General features: G+C 52.0%; 1 protein-coding gene across 1 annotated transcript in view; it reads right to left on the bottom strand.

Annotated features, from left to right (window-relative positions):
- Nucleotides 1-14,435, bottom strand: part of VAX2 (ventral anterior homeobox 2) — a 57,890-nt gene extending 43,455 nt beyond the window's left edge. The window contains exon 1 of the mRNA XM_005291504.3: nucleotides 13,252-14,435. Coding sequence (XP_005291561.2) covers nucleotides 13,252-13,540 — 289 coding nt within the window. The 5' untranslated portion in view covers nucleotides 13,541-14,435. The remainder of the gene's footprint in view (nucleotides 1-13,251) is intronic.
- Between the last annotated feature and the right edge of the window lie 9,359 nt (nucleotides 14,436-23,794).

The raw sequence follows: 23,794 nt of genomic DNA on the forward strand, positions 1-23,794 counted from the left end.
ACAGGGGGAAATTTCCCCCCAAGAGGTATCTGCGATCAGCTCCAAAATTGTGATACAACAGTAAAGCCCTCAGCAGCTAGGGGTAAATGTCCTAGTCAATTTCCCTTTTCCATGGATTGATGGGGAAAGCACAAAGCTCCAGTCTCACTGGATTATATGTTCATTATTTACAGGGTGCCAAAAAAAAAGTGCATGGCGCTGGAAAGACTTATAAGGAGTGGAGAGTGGAAAATACCCAGACAAATGTCCTGAAAATATTCCCTCAGATCATAAAGGGCACTGAGCCCATGTTCACTCCTTCCGTGTTTGCTTTCCGCACATATTCGACTGAATGCATTTCCTAGTAAGAGAATGGCCAATGCTAAGCAAACACCAACAAAATCAATAGATGGGAAAATTTAAACTCGAGATCATGAATGTTCATGCTAGAAACCTGGCTCCAAAAGTACACTCATCCAACCGGAAGCAGGAACAATACAACGTGACTTGGAATCCAGATATCTTGGAAGCCCCCAAATACCAGAGAGAGAAACAGAAAGAGGGGACTTGCCTCTAAGATCAAGCTAAGAATTTGCTTTCTGAAGCACCTAGCGCATGGGGGTGGGGAGAGGGGAACTGTAAATTAAAGAGAGAGATCTGTGGATGGGGGTGAGAGATCTAGAGATCTATGTGACTGATCAAATCTAAGCAACTCAAGCTCCAATTTTAAGCTCTGAATCATTGAGCGCTTACTGATAAGCTGCTCTCATGTGACCTGCAGCCCAAGAATTAGTCACAGAAATTACCTGGTGAACAAAAAAACAAACTGTAACATAAAACAATTTCCCAGGTGCTAGGGGACAGCTGTGAAAGAGGCTCAGGTCCCCGAATACGGAACTCCTTAGGAAGATCTCTCCCAGGTCTCCTGTGGAGACACGGCCCCTGCCCCAGCACGTTTGCCGTCTAGCACAAGCACACACAAACCAGGCCTGGTTTCTCCGCTGCTTGTGTCACACGGCTGGTGGAGTCTGGGCCTGGGCTTTGTGCCGTCGGCCTTTGGGAGATACCCACGGTGCAGGGGACTAAATCCTCTGACAGTGTCGGGATGTCAAAGTAGCTTCTCTACCATCTCCCTCCTTCCTGCTGACACAGAAGGGGTGGCCTGGGCCTTCTGCAGCTCCCTGGATGCAGAGCCGGCTCCAGGAACCAGCCCAGCAAGCAGGTGCTTGGGGCGGCCAACCGAGAGGGGCGGCAGGTCTGGGTCTTTGGCGGCGGCTCCTTCGCTCCCTCTTGGAGCAAAGGACCAGCCACCGAATTGCTGCCGAAGACTGAAGCGGTGGCGATAGAGCAGATCGTGATCGCGGCTTTTTTTTTTTTTCCTCTTCTTTTTGCTGCTTGGGTGGCAAAAACCCTGGAGCCGGCCCTGCCTGGATGCCATGTTGGCTCCTTTCTCGATGTAACTCGGAGCAGCCTGGGACACCGACAGGGCACAGAGCCGGACTCGGGCGAGGGGAGAGCAAAGGCCACCTTTGCAGCACTCCGTGACTGACCAACTGGGCCATACTGGGCAATAGATGCTCGGGCAAGCGGGAGCTGCGGGAGGAGCACGGCGGGGGCTTGGCGGACAGAGCGTACATGGGGTAGGGAGCTGCATGCGGGTCTTTAAATATAACAGTAAAAAGCATCTCTGAATCTCCTGCAAATTTACTATTATTCATTCTGATGAGCCCGGAGCTCAGGCTCTGGATTCATCCCCCTTTGCTCCCATCAGTTATGGGCTCAGCCCGGAGCCCTGGCCTTTGAACGCTCACTCGTTCTGGTTGGGCCAGGAGGGGAGGAGATGGCAGAGCCAGCAAGGGAGGGCAGAGGAAGGGGGCGGCCAGGGAGAGGAGTGTGATGAGGCCGGGCATGGAGCACTGGCCATGGGAATGTGGAAGGAAGCGAGCAGGGCAGGCGGGCTTGGAAGTGGAGTGGGGCTGAGGCAAGCGCGGGTAGCCTAGGAATGGGGCTCTTGCGGCTGGTTATGGGGGGGCTGTGATGGGCGCAGTGAAGTGGCCATCGAGGGGGGCAGGGCTCTGTCAACGATTGTGGCAAATCTAAACTCTTCTTTCGGGGTGACTGAGACTGTAACGAACTCCTTCCAGGGGAGCAGGTGCTACTGCCGCAGACCATGGACCCAATTGTCTTCGGTGGGTCGGGTGACCAGACGTGCAGCTCCGAGGGGCCTTTTCTTATATCCGCTACCATTACCGCCACTGCCACCCCGGGAAAAAATGTGTCCCGATGTTTCACACTTGCTCTCTGGCCACCCTCGCCGTGGGTCCTTGACTGTCCTCTAATTTGCAAGAAACAAGCGGCCCAGGCTTTCAATACATGGCGGCGAGGCCTCGGTTTCTGCATTAAACCCTCATTTCCCCTGACAGTCGCCATTCCCACGCGGAGCCCGTCCTCGTGGCCAGTGTTACAAAGGGGCCCCTCACTCCCCTTACAGCGCTGCAGGCTGGGATGGTGATGCTGTCTCCAGCTATGTACCAGAGGGGGGAGGGGCACCGGCCAACTAACCAGGATGTAACTAAGAGAGGGGGTGGAGCATAGCTCCAGCCCATAATACTCTTCTAAGTAACCCAGTTAACCCCTGGGTGACCATTTTACTACAATAGGGTGGGAAGGGTTGAGACTGGCTGACGGGTTACAAACGGGCCGGGCCGGGCCTGTGCAGATAGGCTTTGAGGAGCCACCGGTCCACCTCTTCCTGGCCCCCAGCCCAGCTGGAGCAGAAGCTGCATCAGACCCTGATGACCAGCTCCTGAACCGATCGCCCATGGGGAAAGAGGGTTTAGTGGTAACTCTAGCTGTCTCCAGAATCTTCTCCCGGCCCCACAGCCCTGGGCTGCTGAGATGGCTCTAACACAACGTCTCTCACCCTTTTTGATACCGGGGACCGGCTTGCTGCCTTCCTAAACTGTGTCAGGGAGATCTCAGGGACGGGTGCTGGTCATTGGGAAACACTGATCTAACACCTGGAACAGCGAGGAGGGGGAAAATACTGTTATGGGGGGAAATCAAATGGAGAAATTGGCAGATCCTTTCCAGCTGCACCTGCTAAAATTTCCTACACACCACACACTGTATGCCACACTATTTGTGTTTAGTAGATACAGTTGACAGCACACTTACACAGATATAGGTAACACACACTCATTGTGTGTGTGTGTGTATATATATATATATCAGAGAGACAAGGTGGGGGAAATAATATCTTTTATTGGACCAACTTCTGTTGGTGAGAGAACTGAGGTCTTGAAGAAGAGCTCTGTGTAAGCTTGACAGCTTGGCTTTCTCACCAACAGGAGTTAGTCCAATAAACCAGTGGCTCTCAACCTTTCCAGACAACTGTACCCCATTCAGGAAGCTGATTTGTGTACCCCAAGTTTCACGTCCTTTAAAAATGACTTACTTACAAAATCAGACATAAAAATAACAATGTGTCACAGCACACCATTAGTGAAAACTTGCTGATTTCTCATTTTTACCATATAATTATAAAATAAATCAATTGGAATATAAATATTGTACTTACATTTCAGTGTATGGCCTAGTCTTCACTTACCGGCTGGTCCGGCGGCACGCCATCGATGTTCTGGGATCGATTTATCGCGTCTGGTTAAGACGCGATAAATCGATCCCGGACCGATCCCGGAAGTGCTCACAGTCGGCGCCGGTACTCCAGCTCGCCGAGAGGAGTACGCGGCGTCGACGGGGGGAGACTTCCGGCCGCGTCTGGACCGCAGTAAGTCCGGACTAAGGTACTTCGAATTCAGCTACGTTATTAACGTAGCTGAATTTGCGTACCTTAGTCCGAAGTCCGGACTAAGTGGGGACCAGCCCTATAGTAAATAGAGCAGTATAAACAAGACATTGTATGAAATTTTAGTTTGTACCGACTTCACTAGTGCTTTTTATGTAGCCTGTTGTAAAACTAGGCAAATATCTAGTTGAGTTGATGTCCCTACCCCCTGGAAGACTTCTGGGTACCGCCAGGGACACACATATCCCTGGCTGAGAACCACTGCAAAGATAATACATCACCCATCTTGTCTCCCTAATATCCTGGGACCAACACGGCTACAACAACATTGCACATATATTTATATGGTATATACACATCTGTATAAGATATATAGATATATACATATTTATATCATAGAATCTCAGGGTTGGAAGGGACCTCAGGAGGTCATCTAGTCCAACCCCCTGCTCAAAGCAGGACCAATCCCCAGACAGTTTTTTACCCCAGTTCCCTATATGGCCCCTCACAACCCTGGGTTTAGCAGGCCAATGCTCAAACCACTGAGCTGTCCCTCCCCCTATATAGCACATACTCTGTGTGTGTGTGTGTGTGTGTGTGTGTGTGTGTGTGTGTGTGTGTGTGTGTGTGTGTGTGTGTTCAGTGAAGGTTCCATCCCACACATTTACAAGCAAATAACCTCAGGGTCAGAGTTTATATATTTGTGTGTGTGTGTATATATACAGTATGTATAAACACATGCACAAACGTACACACACTTTGTGTGTGTGTGTGTTACAATGTATGCATTATGAATAGGTAAGATATATATTGTATCTTAAACATAAATGTAGATTGCACCATGTCGATATAGAACCCTTTACTGCAGTACGGACACCCGCAGAGGCAGACTTTGGGAAAATCAGTCACTCTTCCTCCCCCTTTCCTCACCTGTATAACTAATGTGCTGAGAGTTGATCCCTCTCCTAGGGACAGAAGAATACGGGATAGATCTACCACTACCGGTAGATCAGGATGTCAGATCCCTGATGGGGATGTTGTAAACCTCCGAGATTCTCATGTCTAACCTGTCAAATATATTAACGGGGTGTTTGTTTGTTGATTGTTTCTAGTGGGGTTTCTTTCGGTTGGTTGCTTGCTCTGTGAAATGCCTCTTCCCCTGATACACCAAGCACTGCTCGGACTCTCCCGCAGGAGGAGGGGAGAGGTGAGGGTGTGTCTGGGGTGGATGAGGCAGTGGAGGGGGGGGGAATGATCGCTGGTAAAGACCTCGGCGCCTCTTTAGGTACCCACAGTCGCCCCCTTCCCACGCGTGTCTATACACAAATACACCCAGGCACTGAGCTCAGCCTCCTCTCTCCCTGACCTCCCCCTGGCTCCAGCCCAGAAGTATCGAGTCTGCGTGTGCACGGTCCCGCTTCCCCAGCCCGCACCCCCAAAAGTAGCTGTTTCTTTAACGACCCGAAATAGCGCGCGGCTCCTTTAACTGCAGACAGGGCGCCCATTGTCCCGGCTGCTGGGTCTCACTCCCCATTCATGCCAGAACTGGGCATCTTCACAGCCCTTGCGCGAGGTGGGTGCGCACGGAACACCCGGGACAGCTGTGTCGGCGCGGGGGGCGAAGGCTCTCAAAGTGCCCCAGCCCCATTTCTACGTTTAAGCACATCTTCTTTAAAAACCACCAGGCACCTTCCAACTTCCCTGAAGGCGGATCGTGCTAATGAGTCCACACCACAACGGAGAACCAACAAGAGGGTTTAAACCTGACCAGTTCCTCCCCCAGCGGCTAGGACCAGGCCTCCCTGGCTTGTTTCATGCCCTGTCAGATCTCAGCAGCAGCTGACGACACTTCCCTTCTCGGCGATGGGGTAGCGGAGGGAAAACCCCGCCGCTTTGCGGGCCTCCCCGGCTGCACATTTAAGGTTGTAGATCCGAGCCGCATTTCAAAAGGGCAATATTCAAATCGCGCGCAGCTTTCCTAAGCCAACGCGCAAACGGTTCTTCTGTTTCGTTGGCTCTCCGGGGGCTGTTTGTATAATCTGTGCCTTACCCACACCCTACGGACACAGGGCTAGACGTGGCCATAAATGCAGCCGCGTGTTGCTATGTCGATAACTATACAGATATTAATACGCACACACCAAAATACACCCGGTGTGTCTGCACGCTCAGCAGAACCCAGCCGTGTTCTAGGTACAGAAACACACACTATGCATTCATGCCAGTAACGACTCTTTTCCGGAAGCGTATTTCCTAGGCTGCATCTAATGTAACCCACCTTCCCCCGCGGTTTATCGCACATGTTCTTGTAAAGAGTGCCGCGTAAAAGCGACCTGGTCAAAGCAAAGCAAAAACCCGCCTCTGTTAGCCTGATTTTTTTCTTCTTTTCTTTCTTTATTACTGGCTTGAGGTGCACTCAGAGAGAAAACAAAGAGACCTGTTTTCCAACACACATTTCTTCTGCCAAGCCCCAAGCCAAGCACCTTCCTAGACGAGGGGGGAACCGTTTCTTTCTCGAAGCGCGGCTACATTCGCGCTGCTCTCTGACCCTTCTGACATCAATCACACGCCGCTTTGGTGCCGTTTAGGAACCGCGGCAAAACGGATTCGCTCCGGCCGCTTTGTAGGGGCCGGCGGAGTGCTGCTAGCTGGGGGCTCTACATTCAGACCTGGACACGTTTGAGAGCGATTCTTTCCCCATTTTCCTTCGGGTTAGCAGCAAAACCAGCCCCTGCATGAACCGCTTCCGACGAACAACCTGGCGCTCCTAGTTCTTTACTTGCTGGGGTTTTTAATGAAAGCTGCGAGGTCTGCACACTGCAATTTTTAAAAGAAGAAATGGAGAGACTCCTGTGGGGATTGAGAATTTTTTTAAAGGGGAAAAAAAATACGATCTGACGTTTTCCTATCTGTGAGCAGCGATGCACTGTAGCTTGTTTGTAAGACAACCTGTCAGTCCCCTCAAGTCATCGGGGTGTGCTGTTGACAGCTTATCCCCCCGAAAAGTGGTTCTGTGGCTTGGGCGGTGTGTGTGTGTGGGGGGGAATCCGCTGTTGTTAAACAAACGGATCTCCGATCAATTACATTTTAAAATCCAAACGGGAAGGAAGCTCAAACACGTGTCAAGTATCAGGGGGTAGCCGTGTTAGTCTGTATCTACAAAAACAACAAGGAGTCTGGTGGCACCTTAAAGACTAGCAGATTTATTTATCAAACACGTGGAACATTTCCTGCCCAGGACACTGTGGGAAATACCCAGAGCCAAGCTACACCATGTATATTTCATGCGGCTGCGGATCTTCGGAGCAGGGATCCGTCTCGGATTCCCCTTCGCCCTTCTATTTTCAAAGCAAAAATCCCGGTGATCCGAAAAATTCAGACAATGCGCCCTTGTCTTTGTTCAAACGGTCTCACGCCACGGGGTGGTAAACGGGATTTCCCCATTCCGCAACGCTCCTGAGATAACCACAGAAAACTTGTTCAAACAAGATTCTTTCCGATGAGTTGCCGTGTCTTTTGTCAAGGAAATTAATATTCATTTTAAATAATGGGTGGAATAAAATCACGGGTTTTTGTTTTGTTTTGGGTTTTTTTTTTTTTTGGTTTGTTTGTTTTTATTTTGGGTTTTTTTCGGGGGGAGGGGTTAGGTGCAGTAAAATAAATTCAAATCCTTCCAAAGGACAACATGTAAAAGCCACACGATTCACTCCGCCCCCTTTACCCCCTTCACCCCCAAGTTACACGTCAAGTTATTCCTGGCCTGAGAAAAATCTCGACTCCACCACTAAATATAAAAGGAGCGGTTCCAGGAGCAATGGCCCATCCCATGCTACTCATGCCACCACTGGGATAAATACAGAGCCTCTTAAAGCCAGCCCCTCGCCAATTGCCCAGGGCAGCTCCCAGGGAATGTATTTGTCTCTGACCATGTACGTGCCCAGTGCTGGATTGTTACGGGACACGGTGCGTTTCTCATCAAATGTTTGGGGGGTTTTAATTTTTTTTTTTTACCTGGCCATATTGATTGTCTGATCAGCTGCTGCTCTGGCCTGGCGGTGGTTGGTCTCTTTTCCTTTTGGGGAGAAATACCGTGCGGGCAAAAAGAGGGAGGACGATATGGAAGGGCTGCGGGCGGGGGGTGGGGGGGGGCGCAATATATTAAATATTATTATGCAGCTATTTGCCTACTTTATGCTTCTGCCACCATTTTGTTCCCGCCGTGGGGAAGGCTGCAAAATGGTGGAGCCCAGCCCAGCCCGAACATCCTACAGAGGAAGGGCCAGGCTCGCCTCCGGAGTGGGGGCCAGGCACCCAGGGGTCCTCCGGGAGAGCAGGGTTTGGCTGCGGTGCTTTTCCCTTGCTCTGGAAGAGGGAGGCCCCAGCCTGAGTCCCCTCTGGTGCAAAACGACCCTCGCAAGCTGCTTCCCCAGCCTAAACCCCACGCGTGGCGGGACCCGGCCTGCCAGGCACGCGGCCCAGTGGGTCCCGGCCACCTTGGCGAGCCCAGGGCCCCTGGTTGTGGCTTAGCGCTGGGGTGTCAATCAAGGCCAGGGAGGGAGATCGAGACACTTGCTGACCTCATGCTGACCCCAGCTTCTCCCCGGCGGGTTCGAACACCAGCTTCCGAGCCCGGCCCGGCTCGCCCCCCGCCTACCGCCCGGGGCTGCGGGGCCGCGTTCCCCGCCCCTCGCCCTGCCCCGCCGCCGCGGAACCCAGCTCGGCTCGCTCCGCGTCCGGCTTATCCCGCTGCTAGGAGCGCCCAGGCCGACGGCCCCTTCCCCTGCCCTGCAGCTGCCGGGGGGGCGGCCCCTATTGCAAGGAGGGTAAGGGATACAGAGCCCCGCTCGCCCTACCGCCATTCGCCCCCTTGGACTCTGCTGCCCCCGTCACCCAGGGACCCCTCCCCAATCACTCCCGAGTCCCCCCCACCCCCGCAGGAGGAAGGGGGAGGGATAACTAACCACCCTCCCGGCCTTCCCTAACAATCTGGAAGGGCTGCCTAGATGTTCACGTGTTAAACCTGAAACCCCCTTCCCCGAGGTGTTACTGATCCCCGGTTTGGGCACGGGGAAACTGAGGCACGGGATGGCAGGCACCTCATGGTTACATAATGACAGCAAAGGGACCCGGGCTAGAACCTAGGAGCCCGGACCCCTAACCCAACTCCCTCTCCGTGCAGAGCTAGAGAGAGAACCCGGGAGTCCCGCGTGGGGCCGCCTACAGCCAGGCACCAAAGCAGTGGCAGCCTAAAACGCTTTAGGAAGTGGGGCGGCAGCCTTCCCCCAAAGACAGCGAATATCTCTGCCCTCGCCCCAATAGCGAATAGTTGGGGGGAAACAGGGAAGGGCAGGACTGGGGTGCCGCCCCCTCTTGCTCACCGCCTCCAGCCGCTTACATAGAAAGATTCCGAGTCACTACGTTACCCGGTTAAATTACACAACTGTTGCTAGAGAATGTGTGTGTATATATAGAGTGCGGTGTGTGCCTGTCATGCCCGTACACACCAACAGAAACAGAATTCTACAACTCTAGAGCAGATCTAGATCTGGGTCACATATGGACACACACACACACACGTCAGTTTCTGTGTATACACACACTAAATCAACCCATGGCAACATGTGGCTAAATATATGTAGTGGCTTTGCATACACGCACTACACACACATTGATGGCGATGTATATTTTGTTTCTGTGTGCATATACACTGGTTGCCTACACGTTTGGCAAATATAGGTTGATAAATATGTTTAGTTTTGTATAAATGCACCGCGTACACATTTAGCAATGTGGGGGGGGGGGGGTATATTTTGTTTCTGTGTCTACAGGCACTATATGGCCATTTAGCAAGGTATATTTTGCGTCCGGATATATATACACTTCGTACCCATTTAGAAATAGATAGCGATCTATAGCTTGCTTTTAGTGTATCTATAAATTACAGACACAGTTGGCAAAACGTGTTTATATCGTTTCTTTGCATCCATGCACGACATACACATTTAGCAATACATGGCGATATATACTTTGCTTTTTGGTATATATCTACACTAAATACACATTGGGCAATATATGGCTATATATCTATTTCGTTTCTGTGGATACATGCGCTCCATACACATCCAGAAATAACTGGTTTCTGTGTGTACACGCACTACATACACGTTTGGCGACACACGCAGGCTTGTCAGAATCCGAACTGAATGTTGTGATCCTTATCACAGATCATATCGAGGTTTATTTTCAAGCATTTTTTTATTTGTGTCCATTTAAATGCTCACAGTTGCGGGGAAAATTATGGGAGCGGTCAGACAATAATTATTTAATGACCAGGAATGTTGAGATTCAGATAGTGAAAGATTTATAACCATTAAAACACAAATTGTCAGTGTCACCGGCCAACATGCAAAGTAAATATGTTTAACTGAAAATCGAATAAGTTCTCAAGCGGCATTTGTCTCACTTTGCCTAGCTGTAATTTATTAGTATTATTATTGATGGAATTATTTTTCCTTTGGTTTGAATGTCTGCGGTGAAAATTGGACTTTTACTGACATTTGCTGACAAAAATTCATCCTTCCAAGCCTAATATATGGTGATCTATCTATCTATCTATCTATCTATCTATCTATCTATCTATCTATCCCCATCCACCCCATCTATCTATCTATCTATCTATCTATCTATCTATCTATCTATCTATCTATCCCCGTACACCCCAACTATCTATCTATCTATCTATCTACAGAGAGAGAGAGAGAGTTTCTCTGTATAAATACACATACAGCAATATATGGTGACAGATCTATATATTCATACCCACATCTCTTCATACACACACACGTATTTTTATACTTTACTGCCTATATTATATACACACGCACAAACACTATATATCCACAAACATACACGCCCGTATTTACAAACATATCCATGTGCATCTGCTATATATATATCTCACCAATAGCCACACACGTATATGACTCGCAGATATCTGTGTGTCTATCCGTGTATAGATAGATAGGTTAGAAGTGTTACAGTCTGGGCACATGCTGGTTTTTGCATAGATACACGGTAAATATAGAGGTACAGATAATCCCAAACTGAGGTTCAGCCGGAGATACGTATAAATAAAGTCCCACACGCCTCAATCTAAAGCTGCAAACCCCCCAACTTTTCGGCATGTCGGTAGCCGTTTGGGCACCATTCTTAGCCATTCTTTTTATCTGAATAATTTCACGCAAATGACCTGATCTAATAGGAAAATGTTTTACAAGCGGATCTGGCTGAACTGGGCAGTGTCTCCGCAGAACAGATGCTATTGTCAAATGGGGTCTTTGCTTTGATGTCCCCCCACAAGGTACAATCCAAAGCCGAGAGAGGAATTAAAAACGTTTGAGGCCTTTTCTAACATGACTCGCAATCGTTTTGGGTACGGACAAATATCTGAATCTCTCTTCTACTTTCCCGGTCTGCTCTGGCTGAAGGGGAAAATGTGGCCGCTTCACCCGGATCTATCTAGCGACCGATCTATCTAACTCATCAACAAACAAACACAACAAATAGGTTAGCGTGATTTCCTTTTTTAAAATAGATTCCTCTATAAAAGTCCCTATATTTCCGAAGGGAATCTTAAAATGCAAGACGATGCCGTTCTTGGAACCCGTTTAGTTACAAAACCAAAAATAAAAACAAATCTTGGAGGGGAAATAAAGAAATCCCAGAGGAAGGGAGCTGGGTTGGGATATTTCTGAGTGTATAACGGGAAAGAAGAGGACGGCTGTTTCGAATTTCTTGTCTGCCCAGAATTTTTCTTTCCTCCACTGCAATGCTCCTGTTAACCCTGCTGCCATATTCGTTTGAAAAACAGGCAAACCAAGAAATCGAGGCTTTCAAAAATAACTCTGGTTGCAGCGGGGGGTTTCCCTCCCTAACCGGCCACGCTGTTTTCGAGCCATTCCGCGATTGTTATTTTGAATAAACCGTCACACACAGAGAGACAGAGTAAAACATCCGTGGTGGCTCCACGCTCGGCTTTTACACCGCTCGCCCTCCTCTCCCACCCAGAAAGCGCCGGGGTCTCAGGGCAGGGCCCTGGCTTGCGGGTTTCTCCGCTCGAACCCCTCAGTGGCGAGAGGCGCCGGTTGAACACAGGGCTGAAAGGATCGCGGGGATGGAGTTGTGTCTTTAGTTATTTATTTATTTCCGCGGAGCAAGTGCTATTAAAAAAAAAACCCTCTTTAACTCGATGATGCTTCCATGACGCTTTTTTCCTGCGCCAAAGGTTTAAAACCCAAAGCCGCCCCGTGGGATCCTCCCCCTCCCCCGGGTGTGTTTATTTCGGGGAGAGGGGTCCCCTGCCCCCCACCAGCGCTGAATGCATCACAGAGACCGACCGTTTAAACGAGAAGAAGATAAAAACGAGGGGCGGGGGGCAGAAAGGCTCGGGGTGTCTGTGTCACCCCCCATCCCTTTTCCGCCCCCCCCCCCAGCACAGCCCTCTCCCGAACACACGCACCCAGTCTCCCAAATCTCTCAGTGAAGCCCTACGGGAGCTGGAGGGAGGAAGGGGGATGCCGGGCGGCGCAGGGGAAGGGGCAGCTGACAAGCAGGGACCCCCCGACCCCAGTCACCACCACCCCTTTTGCGTTGGTCCTTCGTGGGCAGGGGAGGCGACTGGAAAGGGACCGGGAGGGGCGCAGCCTCGCTCGCTCGGGCCCAGTTCGCCTGACCTGTACCAAAGCCACACGCCGCTTTTCCCTTCCGGGCTGCCTTCGGCCTTGGGGGGCGCTGGGGTGGGGAGGGAGCGGACAGGCCCCGGGGCAGGGAACGAGCCGGGTTGGGGGTTATTATGGGGGGTATTATTGTTGGGGGGGGGAAGGAGGTGGGGATCGGAGCTGTTCCGGGGAGAAGGGAGCGGGGCTCGAGGCGCTTTATATGGGGCGGAGGTGGACCTGGATTTACCGGGGAGGGCTGGGGGGGGGGTGATTGGAGGCTGGGGTGGGATGGGGGGTACCGGGGATGGGTGTAGAGGGGGTAGGATGGAGTGTAGGGGATGGGGAAGTGCAGGGGTGGGATGGGGTGCAGGGAGTGGGGTATACGGGATGGGATACAGGGAATGGGGAGTGCAGGGGTGTGATGAGGTGCAGGGGATGGGAATGGAAGTGGTATAGGAGTTGGAAATACAGGGGGCGAGATGGGGTTGCAGGGGATGAGGTACAGGGGATGGGATGGGGTTGCAGGGGGTGTAATGAGGTGCAGGGGACAGATTGCAATGTATGGGGTGGGGTGCAGGGGATGGGATGGGGTGCAGGGAATGGGATACAGGGGATGGGATAGGGTGCAGGGGATGGGTTGCAGTGTATGGGGTGGCGTGCAGGGGTTGGGATGGGGTTGCAGGGGATGGGGTGCAGGGGATGCGCCCTAAGGATCGGCTGGGGGTCGGGGCCGCGCTCCCCCCTTACCTCGCACCAGGATCCGGCGGCAGTAATCCGCTTCTCCTCCCCCGGACGGGCTGTCGCTCTCCGGGACGCACTCCTGGGACGAGCCGGGGCTGGCCGCCGAGGTCCCCGGGACGTCCTTGAGTCCGAGTCCGCCGCCGCCTCCCCGCAGCGCGGTCTCCAGCTCCCCCCGGGCGCCGCTCTTCCCCCGGGCTCGCTCCGGCGCGCCCGGCTCCCCCAGCAGCAGGGGGTTTCTGCCGGCCTGGGCCCCGCCATCGCTCATGCCTGTGGCCGCCGCGGAGGGATCAAACATCAAGAGACAGAGAGCGGGGCGCGGGGGGCAGCTGTCTTCCTGCCCCCCAGACCAGTCGGGGATCAGCGCCCTGGCACCGGCCGGCGGCAGCCCAGGGGTGCAGCTAAGGAGCCCTCCCCCAGGGCGAGCACCATGGTCGGGAAGACCCAGCTAGGTCCCCCCCCCCCCCTTCCCGGTTCCCTCCTGGCTCTCTCTCGCCCTACTCACGGAGCCTTTCCCCCCGGGCTGCGGGGCAGGCTCGGTCCATTTAAACAGCCCCTTCCCCGGCCCCCCTTCTGCTCCCCCCCCTCCAGGGGAAAAAAAAAACCCCAAACCAAATTTCAATGGAGGAGTCAAGAAATGCCGGTGCCCGCCGGGCGCCTGGGGCAGAGGCGGGTGGGGGAGAAAAGAGTTAAAAACTTTGACAGTCCTGGTCCCTTCTCACGTACCCCCTGCTCCCCCCCCCCAGCACCCCTCTTCCTGGCAAACTTCAACAGCAGAGCCTCCCTCCTGCGCGGACCTCTCCTTCCGTGTCTCCTTCTCCCGTGTCTCTCTCTGATGAGCAAAAACCCGAGGAGCGAGCCAGTGTCTGGCCAAGCCCTGCCTTCACAGCTCTGCCAGCCAGGCTGATTCGCGTGCCCAGAGATCGATCCTGTCTTGGGAATGGAGGTGGATTTGGGGGGGGGAAGGGGAGGGAGTGAGGGAAGGGGGGTTAATTAAAATAGTCCGGGCTATTTTTCAGACGCCCCCTCCTTTTCTCCATCTCTCATCCCCCGGCCGATGCAGACAAGAAGAACCGATCATCAGCGTTAATCGAAGGAACAGGGACGTCCTCTGCTACCGGCGGCTCGCCGCAGCCTGACGGGGCCGGCCCGCTGTCCCCGGGGCAGCGGGAGAGTGAGCCGGGCGAGGGATGGGAGTAAAGAAGCAGTTTGAAATTGACTGCTTGCCACACACGTAATTTCCTGCCGCAGCCTCCCTGGCTATTGATTGGCAAACAAAGAGTCGCTGGGCTTTGCCCCCCTCGGCAGGCGAACCCCCTTCGGCTCCTTTCCGAGGGAGCTGGGCAGGGCCTGGCTATAAAAGGGCGCCCGGGGCATTTTCAAGGTGTAATTTGGGGAGGAAGAGCAACAAAAGGCCACGGGCTGGTCAGTTACTTAACCGGGTCCTTCCTGGGCCGCTAGCCCCGGTTGCAGACAGGCGCTCAGTCCGGGGGGAGGCGGACAGAGCCTTGGCGAGCCTGGGGTCCCAGATTCCCGAGCGATCAGCTTTTCCAACCGCTGAGCGGCAAACAAACTAACACATACACTGGTGTGGGCGGATGCTTGGTGTGGGCCGCGTTGGAAAACAGACCCAGCGCTTTAGTTTTATAAGCACTTTGTTTAAAAAAAGGTATGTGATCGGGGTATTCTTTTTTGTTCGTTTGTTGGATTGGATTTTGCAGATAGACTATTATAGAATTGCCCTTCTCTGTCCCCCCCCCCCCCCCGGACAGAGTACCCTCTCCCCCCATCGCTGATCCAAGCGGGCAATAGATTGCCCCTCTCGTAAGGGGAGTATTTTTGGGTAAATGTTTGTGATTGTTGTGATTGCGCCCGGCTCGTGCGGACACGCCAGAGTGATTCCTGGAGTTGTCAATTCCCCTCCTCAGATCTGGTCCCCGAGTGCTACAGAAAAGCCCGGCTCTGGGTAGGGCCACGTTCTCCTCTCCTTAGAATTCATTTCTCCATTTTGGGGGGCTCCCGATGCCTTTATTATTGAACGCAGATGTGGGGGCGATTAGCCTCCGGAGCCCGGGAGTTAGAAAAACACAGGGAAGGGTTTTTTTATTTGCAATCACAGATGTTCATTTGCCGAGACACAATGGCTTTCTGCCACTGCTCCTGTTGGAAGTTCGACCCTCAGTCTATCCCTGGGTCACCCCTGTTTATACACCAGCGAGTTCTTCACAATGCTGGGGGCGGAATGGCCGAAAGGGACCGTATATCGCAGCCCATCTGAGATTTTAGTTCATCAAGGCGCTAAGAGTTTCCCAGCCTGCCTTCCTTTTCTGTATAGTCCCACCGACTTCTCAGAAATATTCCAGCAACTCGTATAAACGACCAAGTGAAATTGACCACCAGACCTTGAATAGTTCTGATCGGGTGCCTGATTGATTCTTGTCACCCGGCGATCATTTTGAAACTTTGCTATAACGTACTTTTGATGGTTCCAAAATGTTCATCGATTCAATCAACTTGGGTTGCACAGCGCGCTCGTCCCAAAGTTTAAATAGATCACAGAAAAAAGAACGTCGAAATGATCTCAGACAATGACCAGGTTTTATTCGAAACAAAATCCAATACCCAAGATGCATCTTCTATTATAAATTCTACACCATCCAGCACATTTCTTGCAGCTCGACGCAAAACAAATCAGTTCCCAAATACTGACCGCACAACTTCCCCTAAACTGCCTATTTCCCCCCTTTGAGGTCAGGTTAGATTGGTGCAACTCTGGAATAATCTCGTTGATTTACACCGCTATAACTGATCGCAGAATCGGTTTTATTACTGGGTTTCTAGGTGTTTCTTTCAATTGTTTGTTACAGCCATTTCAGAGTCTGAGTAAAAATAAAGGCGAGGACATTGCACATGATTTTGATTGAGTTATTTTGTAAAGAAAGAGCTGTGATTATTGGCATTTTAAGATCACGCAAAATACACTGGAAATTCAGAAGCAATTTTTTCTTTTAACTCACCCTCCTTGGGGTTTTTTTTCTTCCTTTTTCTTTCTTTACATAATCAAGTAAACTTTAAATAAAAGACGCTGAACTGCGCAATTTAATTTGGGAAAGCCTCAACATCGAAGTGATTTCGGTTACAATTCCTCAGGATAAAAGAAACAACCCTGCTTTTAATCCAATTGGCAACTGATGACAGCTCTTCTCTCGCCATCCCCAAGCTAGGAAACTTTGGGAGGTTTACAAGGAAATTAACATCGCCTGTCTTTGAAACTTTACAGACGGCGTCTTTTGCTTAACTGGTGTCAGAACTTGCGACGCAAAAGAATAACCTGGTTGATTTGGCCGTTTTGTGTGTGAGAGGGCGGTGTGTATGATGGGGTGGACATGGATTTGACTGGAATACAGATAGAGATAAAATTTAAATCCGAGCTGTAACATTTCCCGCGTTAAATCCCGGGATAGATTTCTTGTGGGAATCACCCGGATAAATAAGATCCTCTGATCTTAGATAGATAGATAGATAGATAGATAGGTAGGTCCCTATACGGATTCTGTGAGTGGGAAGATGAGGCCTTAACATGTGAGAACTAGGGAGTGTGGTCAGTTTTTCACTTTGGGTAAACTACTGCAGGATCGGGCCCCGGGTGGTGCACATTTATTGAAAAAATAAGCGGTGTTCCCCGACTCCCCCCCCCGCCTCAGAAAAGAACCATCTACCGACACTGGAAGACCGGCCTGGGAGCGTGGAGCTGGTCGAACTAGTTCCGCTCCCGGGTCCTACCCGAGGCCCTTCGGAGAGCGTCCCTCCTGAATCCGTACTGCGGTCCGTCTACACAGCCCGCCCGCCCCAGGGACTGGCCGCAGAATAAAGTGAAAGGGGGGGGGGCTGGTTTCTTTCAGATCAGAACAGAACGACAGCAACAAATAATTGGTAACAAACTCTCCCCCCCCCCCCCCCCTTCTGTATATGAGTCTCTGTCCACAGATAGTCGCTCGACTGGGAACCAGTCAGGTTTCTGATGGAGCAGTGGTTCCCAAACGGGGGTTCGAGAAATGTTACAGGGGGGGTCTCTGGGAAAAAAATTCCCTAATGGCGGACAGAGCTGTTCCTAGGGGCTCCTGGCAGCTCGGCCTGGAGCCCCTGGACTTCCACAAGCTAAGCAGATCAACTCAAGCATCTCTGCCACACTGCGGAGATTTAAACTTCAAGACTCCTTATAAGAAAGGGAGGTGGATATTTTTTGCTGTTTTTAAAATGAAATAGGCAGCAAGTCTTGTTGTTAAAATTATTATGAAGAACAAGTTTAAGCTTTGTTGTAACGTGTGTTGTTTGCCTGGACTGCTCAAGACCTGAATGCTTGTGTAGGAGGAACTCTTGAGTTGGCTTCTTAAATACCTTCCTGCTGCTTCACATCTCATACTCCTTGATGAAACATAGGAGCCTTGTCTTATAACAGGCTTATTCAAAGTGATACAAGCTACGAAAGTGAGAGCTTGGAAGAGTGGTGCCGTTTTCATAATGCAATAAAAATACTGGAATTATAAATAATAATTAATAATAAATAGTGTGTAATAAGCATATCATAAAACCAAATATAATATTTCCAAGAGCACGGCTTTTATCATTTATACTCAGGTAAAGGAGAAAATCCCTGGAAATATTCATTTTTAGGAGAGGGTTCGGGAAACTTGACATTTTAGTGAAAGGGGTTCACAAGTTGTTAAAGTTTGGGAACCACTGAAGGAAAGCACCCCCTGGGATCTGTATTTAATGATCTGACAAATTCCTTACACCCCCACCCCATTTCTGATCATTTTCATCTCATAATGTGCCAAGGCGAGGAGTGAATTTGTAATCGATCAAAGTCCTGAACCCTGGTGAGATGTACAAACCCAGAGATCATGTCTAAACTATCCATCGTTTATTTATTTTTTTAAAAAAAGCAAGGTGAAAATAGATTAAATTAAACTTTTTTGGGGGGTGGTAATGATTTAAAAATAACAGGAAGGAAGAAATGTCTGAGGGTAACTTGGAATTAATCTTGTCAACATCCGCGATGCTGCGGTGAAGATACATAAACATGTTGCATCTCCTTTGCAGACACGAGTTCTTGCAGCTCAGAACAGGCACCCGCAGAAATCAAAGGAGCAGAGAATGATCTTTTACAAACACACACACACACACACACACACACACACACACACACACACACACACACACACACACACACACGAGACTGGGCTAGTCCTGGGATGATTCTCACTGATCTGAGAAAGTGGCTTTAGAGCGTGTGTTCCTTAACGGGACAGGTAAGTGGGGAAATCAAACTCAGTTTCCAGTGACGCTCACCTCTATTCCCCATGCCCCTGAGTTTGGGCCTGGCGATTGCCCAGCGAGCTGGCCTTGGTTCTGCCATTCATCGAGCCTGGCTTCCACGATCTCTTTTATTTCTACGGACCTAAACGGGTTAGGAGCTAGAACGTGGTGCATCTTAAAGGGGGAGAAACACCGATTTTATTCTGATTTTTAAGTCTGGGAACTTTGAAGAAGGTCTCGAGAAATCCCATGAGAACATTGAAAAGGTCCCTGGGTCGAGCTGCGGTGAAGATCCGGAGGAGGAAGGGACCGCTAACCCAGGGCGGTGCAAAGAGAAATGAGACCCGGAGAAGTTTAAAATGAAGAGGTGCATCCCGGAACTCGGTCTGCTTGACGGAGTTTATGAACTCCCAGGTGCGGAGCAGGCACGCGGGTGTGTCAACAAAATAAAACAGCGACTGAAGATTAGACCCTGAAATCAGCTCGGAGGGGGGGAGAACGGCGATGTACCTGAAAGGCCACCTGCGATTTCTAGGAGTGACCAGTTTCCCATCTGCTCTTTGCAACTTTCTGAAGGTGTCTCCGCCACCAGAGGTTTCTCGTGGCTCGACCTACGAGCCGATTCGTTTCTGTGCCTGTCATTTAAACATGCTGCATGATGGTGGGGAATAAAGATCAGAATCATAATCTGGAGAGACTGAAATAAAAAATATTTTAAATATTTCATTACATTAATTCAAATAAATTCTTGGATCAATCCAATATCAGGAGATTTGGAGGAAGCGGGGAGGGAATTGAGTTGAAATGGGGGGGGGGGCGGTTTCGAAATTATACCTCGCCGGCCCTCCCACCAAACCCTGGAAACTTCTGACCCCACTGGGGGGCGGGCGGGGGGATGGGATGTGCCCCTTAAACAGAGACCGCTCCGTCAGGGTCCGAGCGAGACATTGATTGCTCAGCGAAAGGAAGGCCTGTGGGTGCAATCTATTAATTCATTATCATTATTACTCAGATACAAATGCAGGGCCCGATCCCTGCCCTCTTTACTCAGGCAAAAGTCCAATTGAGTGAGGAAGGAAGGATTGTCCCCCCCCCACACCGCACCTTTCTGATCAACACTAAACTGTCAACAATGTCACCAGTGTGACACTTAATGCACCTAAACTTTTCACTTCTCTGGCGAGTGTGTGTGTGTTGGGGGAAGGGTTGTGTGTGTGTGTTGGGGGTTTTGTGTGTGTGCGTTGCGGGGTTGTGTGTGTGTGTTGCGGGGTTGTGTGTGTTGGGGAGGGTTGTGTGTGTTGGGGGAGGGTTGTGTGTGTGTGTTGCGGGCTTGTGTGTGTGTTGGGGGAGGGTTGTGTGTGTTGTGTGTGTGTGTGTGTGTGTTGGGGCAGGTTGTGTGTGTGTTGGGGGGTTGTGTGTGTGTTGGGAGAGGTTGTGTGTGTGTGTGTTGGGAGAGGTTGTGTGTGTGTTGGGGGAGGGTTGTGTGTGTTGGGAGAGGTTGTGTGTGTGTGTGTTGGGGGAGGGTTGTGTGTGTGTGTGTTTGTGTGTAGAGGAGGATATAAACTGCACATAAACTAACAGGAAACCGCACCCAGCATGCGGGGAGGGGAGTGTCTCTGGACCGAGCTGCGGATTCCCCCAAACGCCACCTGTAGATCGCAAATCAGCGGCGAGAAGGAAACGCGGCCGGACTGAAGCCGGGAGCTCCGCGGAGGATCCAGCCCCGCCCCGCCGGTGCCCAGGAAAGGGGGTGGGGGGGTGTATAAAGCCAGAGGGCTGGGGAAGAACAAGTGGTAAACAAGCCAAAGGGAAGTCCCCCTCCCCGCTCCCCCCGGTGACTTTTGGTTTATCTTCTATATGAAATGCAGAACATCCCCCCCCCGCCCCCCCTTGCTGCTGCGGGATTAATGGGGGAAGCGGGGCGGGGTGTCCACCCCCGAGGGATCTGGAGGTGAAGCGTGCGCAGGGATGTGAAAAGGGCAGGGGCCGGTCATTCCCAAGGGGGGGACTCAGGAGGGCTGGGGGGGGGGGTATGGGCTAGGGCAGCCTTCCTGGAAACCAGGCGCGTCCCCCGAAGGAAGATGCGTCCAGGGGCTTTTCCGGATTGATTCTTCCACCTCCGCGACTGGACCCCACCGACCTGAGCCCGGGATCTCCAGCGCGAGACATTCCCGGCCCACGAGCACGACCCCCGCCACAATGTACAGATTTATCCCCCCCCCCTTAGCCCCCGGGGCGGAGCAATGTAAATCAAACCAGGCGCCAGACCAGGCGTGGCTGGGGGGGAAATGAATCAAACTCACTTTGCTCAGGTTATAAAACGCTGTGGAAATCCCTGGACATGAATTGGGTGTAAACATTTTTTTTAAATCGGTGCATTTCCCCCTAGATTGCCCCATCGCTGATCCGAGCGCTTTACTTCTGCAATAGCCCCGGGATTTCTGCCCCAGGACTGGGGGGACACTCAGCGACGGGTGGGTGAGGATCTCCTCCTCCTTCAGCTTGTGGCGGGCGGGGGGTTTCATTTGTTCCTACAGCTCTGCAAGAAGAGGCGTGGGCCGGGGGAGCGGAAATCGCCCGGGCGTGAGCCCGTGACACGCACTCACCAGGGCCTCCCCTCCCCTGCAAACCGAGGAGACAATCCTCGCTGAAGGACAGAAACACCCCCCATCCCTCGGGGGCTCCGCGCCTTTCATCTCCTGACCTCCGGGCCATTGGGCACCGTCCCCGCAGAGCCCAGGGCCAGTTCCCCGGGGCCCGATCCACAAGCCAATAGGACGGGGGCCCATTGGGCCTTTTTTGGTAGTGCGGTCAGTGGACAGGGGCAGCGAAATGCAGCTTCACTAGATGCTCCGTTGGGAGAGGAAATTCCCTCTCTGCCCCCAGGGAGCAAGAACCTATAGGACAGACCCATAGGTTGTTAGGCCAGAAGACACCCCCGTGATCCTCTGGTCTGCCCTCCTGCATGGCACAGCCGAGCGAACTGCTCGGGGCAGTGCCTGGGTGACTGAGAGCAGATCTGTTATTCACACACACACACACACACACACACACACACACACACACACACACACACACACACACACACACACACACACACACACCCTGGGTTTTACAATGGCCAGTGATGGAGATTTCACCGGGACCCCGAGTACGTTGTCCCGCGGCTAATTCCCCACCCGGGGAACAATGTCACCTCGTGTACAGTCCGAATCTGTCCAACTTCCGCTTCCAGCTGTCGGATTCACCCACCCCTGGTTGTATAAAGTCATCGCATCGCAGAATCACAGGCTTGGAGGGGACCGTGGGGGTCACCCTGTCTAACCCCCAGCCTCTCCTCTGCTGTGCGAATTCACCCACCCCGATGGGGATAAATCCCACCTACCCCCGGTCCGTCCTTAAACATCCCTCGCCTCTCTGCCACGCTCCCCGCGAGGGGGGGACGGGTCTATCTGGCCGGGGCGATCCCAACCCCACAGCTCCAGCCCGGAGAGATCTCCGTCACTGCAAGGCAAGAAACCCAACAAGCCCCCGGGAAAGGATGGAGCTGCCACGTGCGCACTGCTCCAGGAGGTTTAGCGAAGGGTATTTCTGGGGGGCTTTGTGCCTGTAGTAAGCAGGAGTGGGGGGGGGGGAAGCACAGGGTGGGGGCATAACAAGGAGTTCATAGGGCTCAACTCAGGGAGCCGGTTCACAAGAGGGAGGGCGCTTGCCAGCAAGCCAGACTGGGAGCTGTAGCTCCGGGGAAAGGTAGGTGTTTCCAGCCAGGGGCCATCCTCGGGGGAGTCTGGGCTGGAGAGGGGGGGCGATATTCTTTATGGTCAAGAGCAGAGAGATCCCTCCCCCCGCCCCAGAAACGGGCACACTTATTTCTCTGAAAGAGAGAGAGACCTTATTTGCTAGACGGTGGAAAAGATGGGGTGAGTCTGCCGGGGCCCGGGCGTGGGCACAGAGGCAGGTCTGATAGCAGTGAAATGAACTAACGGCAGCTCAGAGTGAGAACAGGGCAGAGGGGACAAGAGTTTGTGTGGTAGCACTTGTTGTTTGGTGTGTGAGCGGGACGGGCCTGTCTGGTGTGTGTCTGTGTTTGTACGTTGTGTGTATGTCGAGTGTGTGGCTGTGCTGTGCATGGATATGTTTTAGGTGCGGGTTTATGTGGTATGCATGTTGTGTGTGTGTATAGATGTTTTCTGTGCATATGTTGTGTGTCTGTGTATGTGTCGTGTATATGTCTGGTCTCTGTGTGTGCGCTTTGTGAGTGGTTATTTGTATGTGTTGTGTATGTTGTGTGAATGTACGTAGGTTTTTTGTTATATGTGTTTGTAGCTGTTGTGTGTGTGTGCTGTGTGTGTTGTGCAGGTTGTGCGTGAGGGTGTGGTTTTGCTTTCCTAAACCACAAACCTCCTGAGAACAGACCAAAGTTCCCCCTTCCCTTCCCTGGGGCTCTGTGGGCCAGGTCCTGCAGAGATCGGGGCAGACACCAGAAAAGAAACGTAACTCGAGCCTGGGCAACCAGCCCCAACGACAGGAACCCCAGGGGGGTTGCCACAAGGACCTGCTCCAAACACAACGCCTCTCCTCCACCCCCCCCCCCCGATAAGGGACCCCCCTTTGCCCAGCGCCCCGAGGAGGGACTCACCAACCACTGCCTGCGCACCATGCTCTGCCTGCAAAGAGCGGGAGCGACAGGCAGCATCCCATTTGCAAGTCCAGGATGAAGCCGCAGGCCTCACAACGTCTCCGTGTGTGTCCGGTTATTCCCCTGCAGAGCCAAACCCCCGTGAATGACCGGTAATTTCTTACACAGGTGCACAAACCAGGCAAGATCCTGCCACTGTTTGAAATCATACTACCCCCTCCGCGCCACACTGTTCACATCCGGACCAGGCTGGGGGCGTCGGGGGCTGGATGGATGGCAGGGTGAAACTCACAAAAGACAGTCCCCCCTCTTTTCGCTACATGACGTACTGGGCAGAGCTCTCCATATCTAGGGGTCGATTTTAAACACGTCACTGCTACTACAAAAACCAACAAACACACACAAACCACACATGGTTCAATACATCAGCCACCCCGGGGTAGTTTGATTCAAGTGCCAGGTGCCACAGGGAAATATTTTCGTCACTAGGGGAACTTACTCAATTGTCAGTATCAAAGGGGTAGCGGTGTTAGTCTGAATCTGTAAAAAGCAACAGAGGGTCCTGTGGCACCTTTAAGACTAACAGAAGTACTG

This window comes from Chrysemys picta, chromosome 5, assembly GCF_011386835.1.
Source record: "Chrysemys picta bellii isolate R12L10 chromosome 5, ASM1138683v2, whole genome shotgun sequence".
Taxonomy (NCBI): Eukaryota; Metazoa; Chordata; order Testudines; family Emydidae; genus Chrysemys; species Chrysemys picta.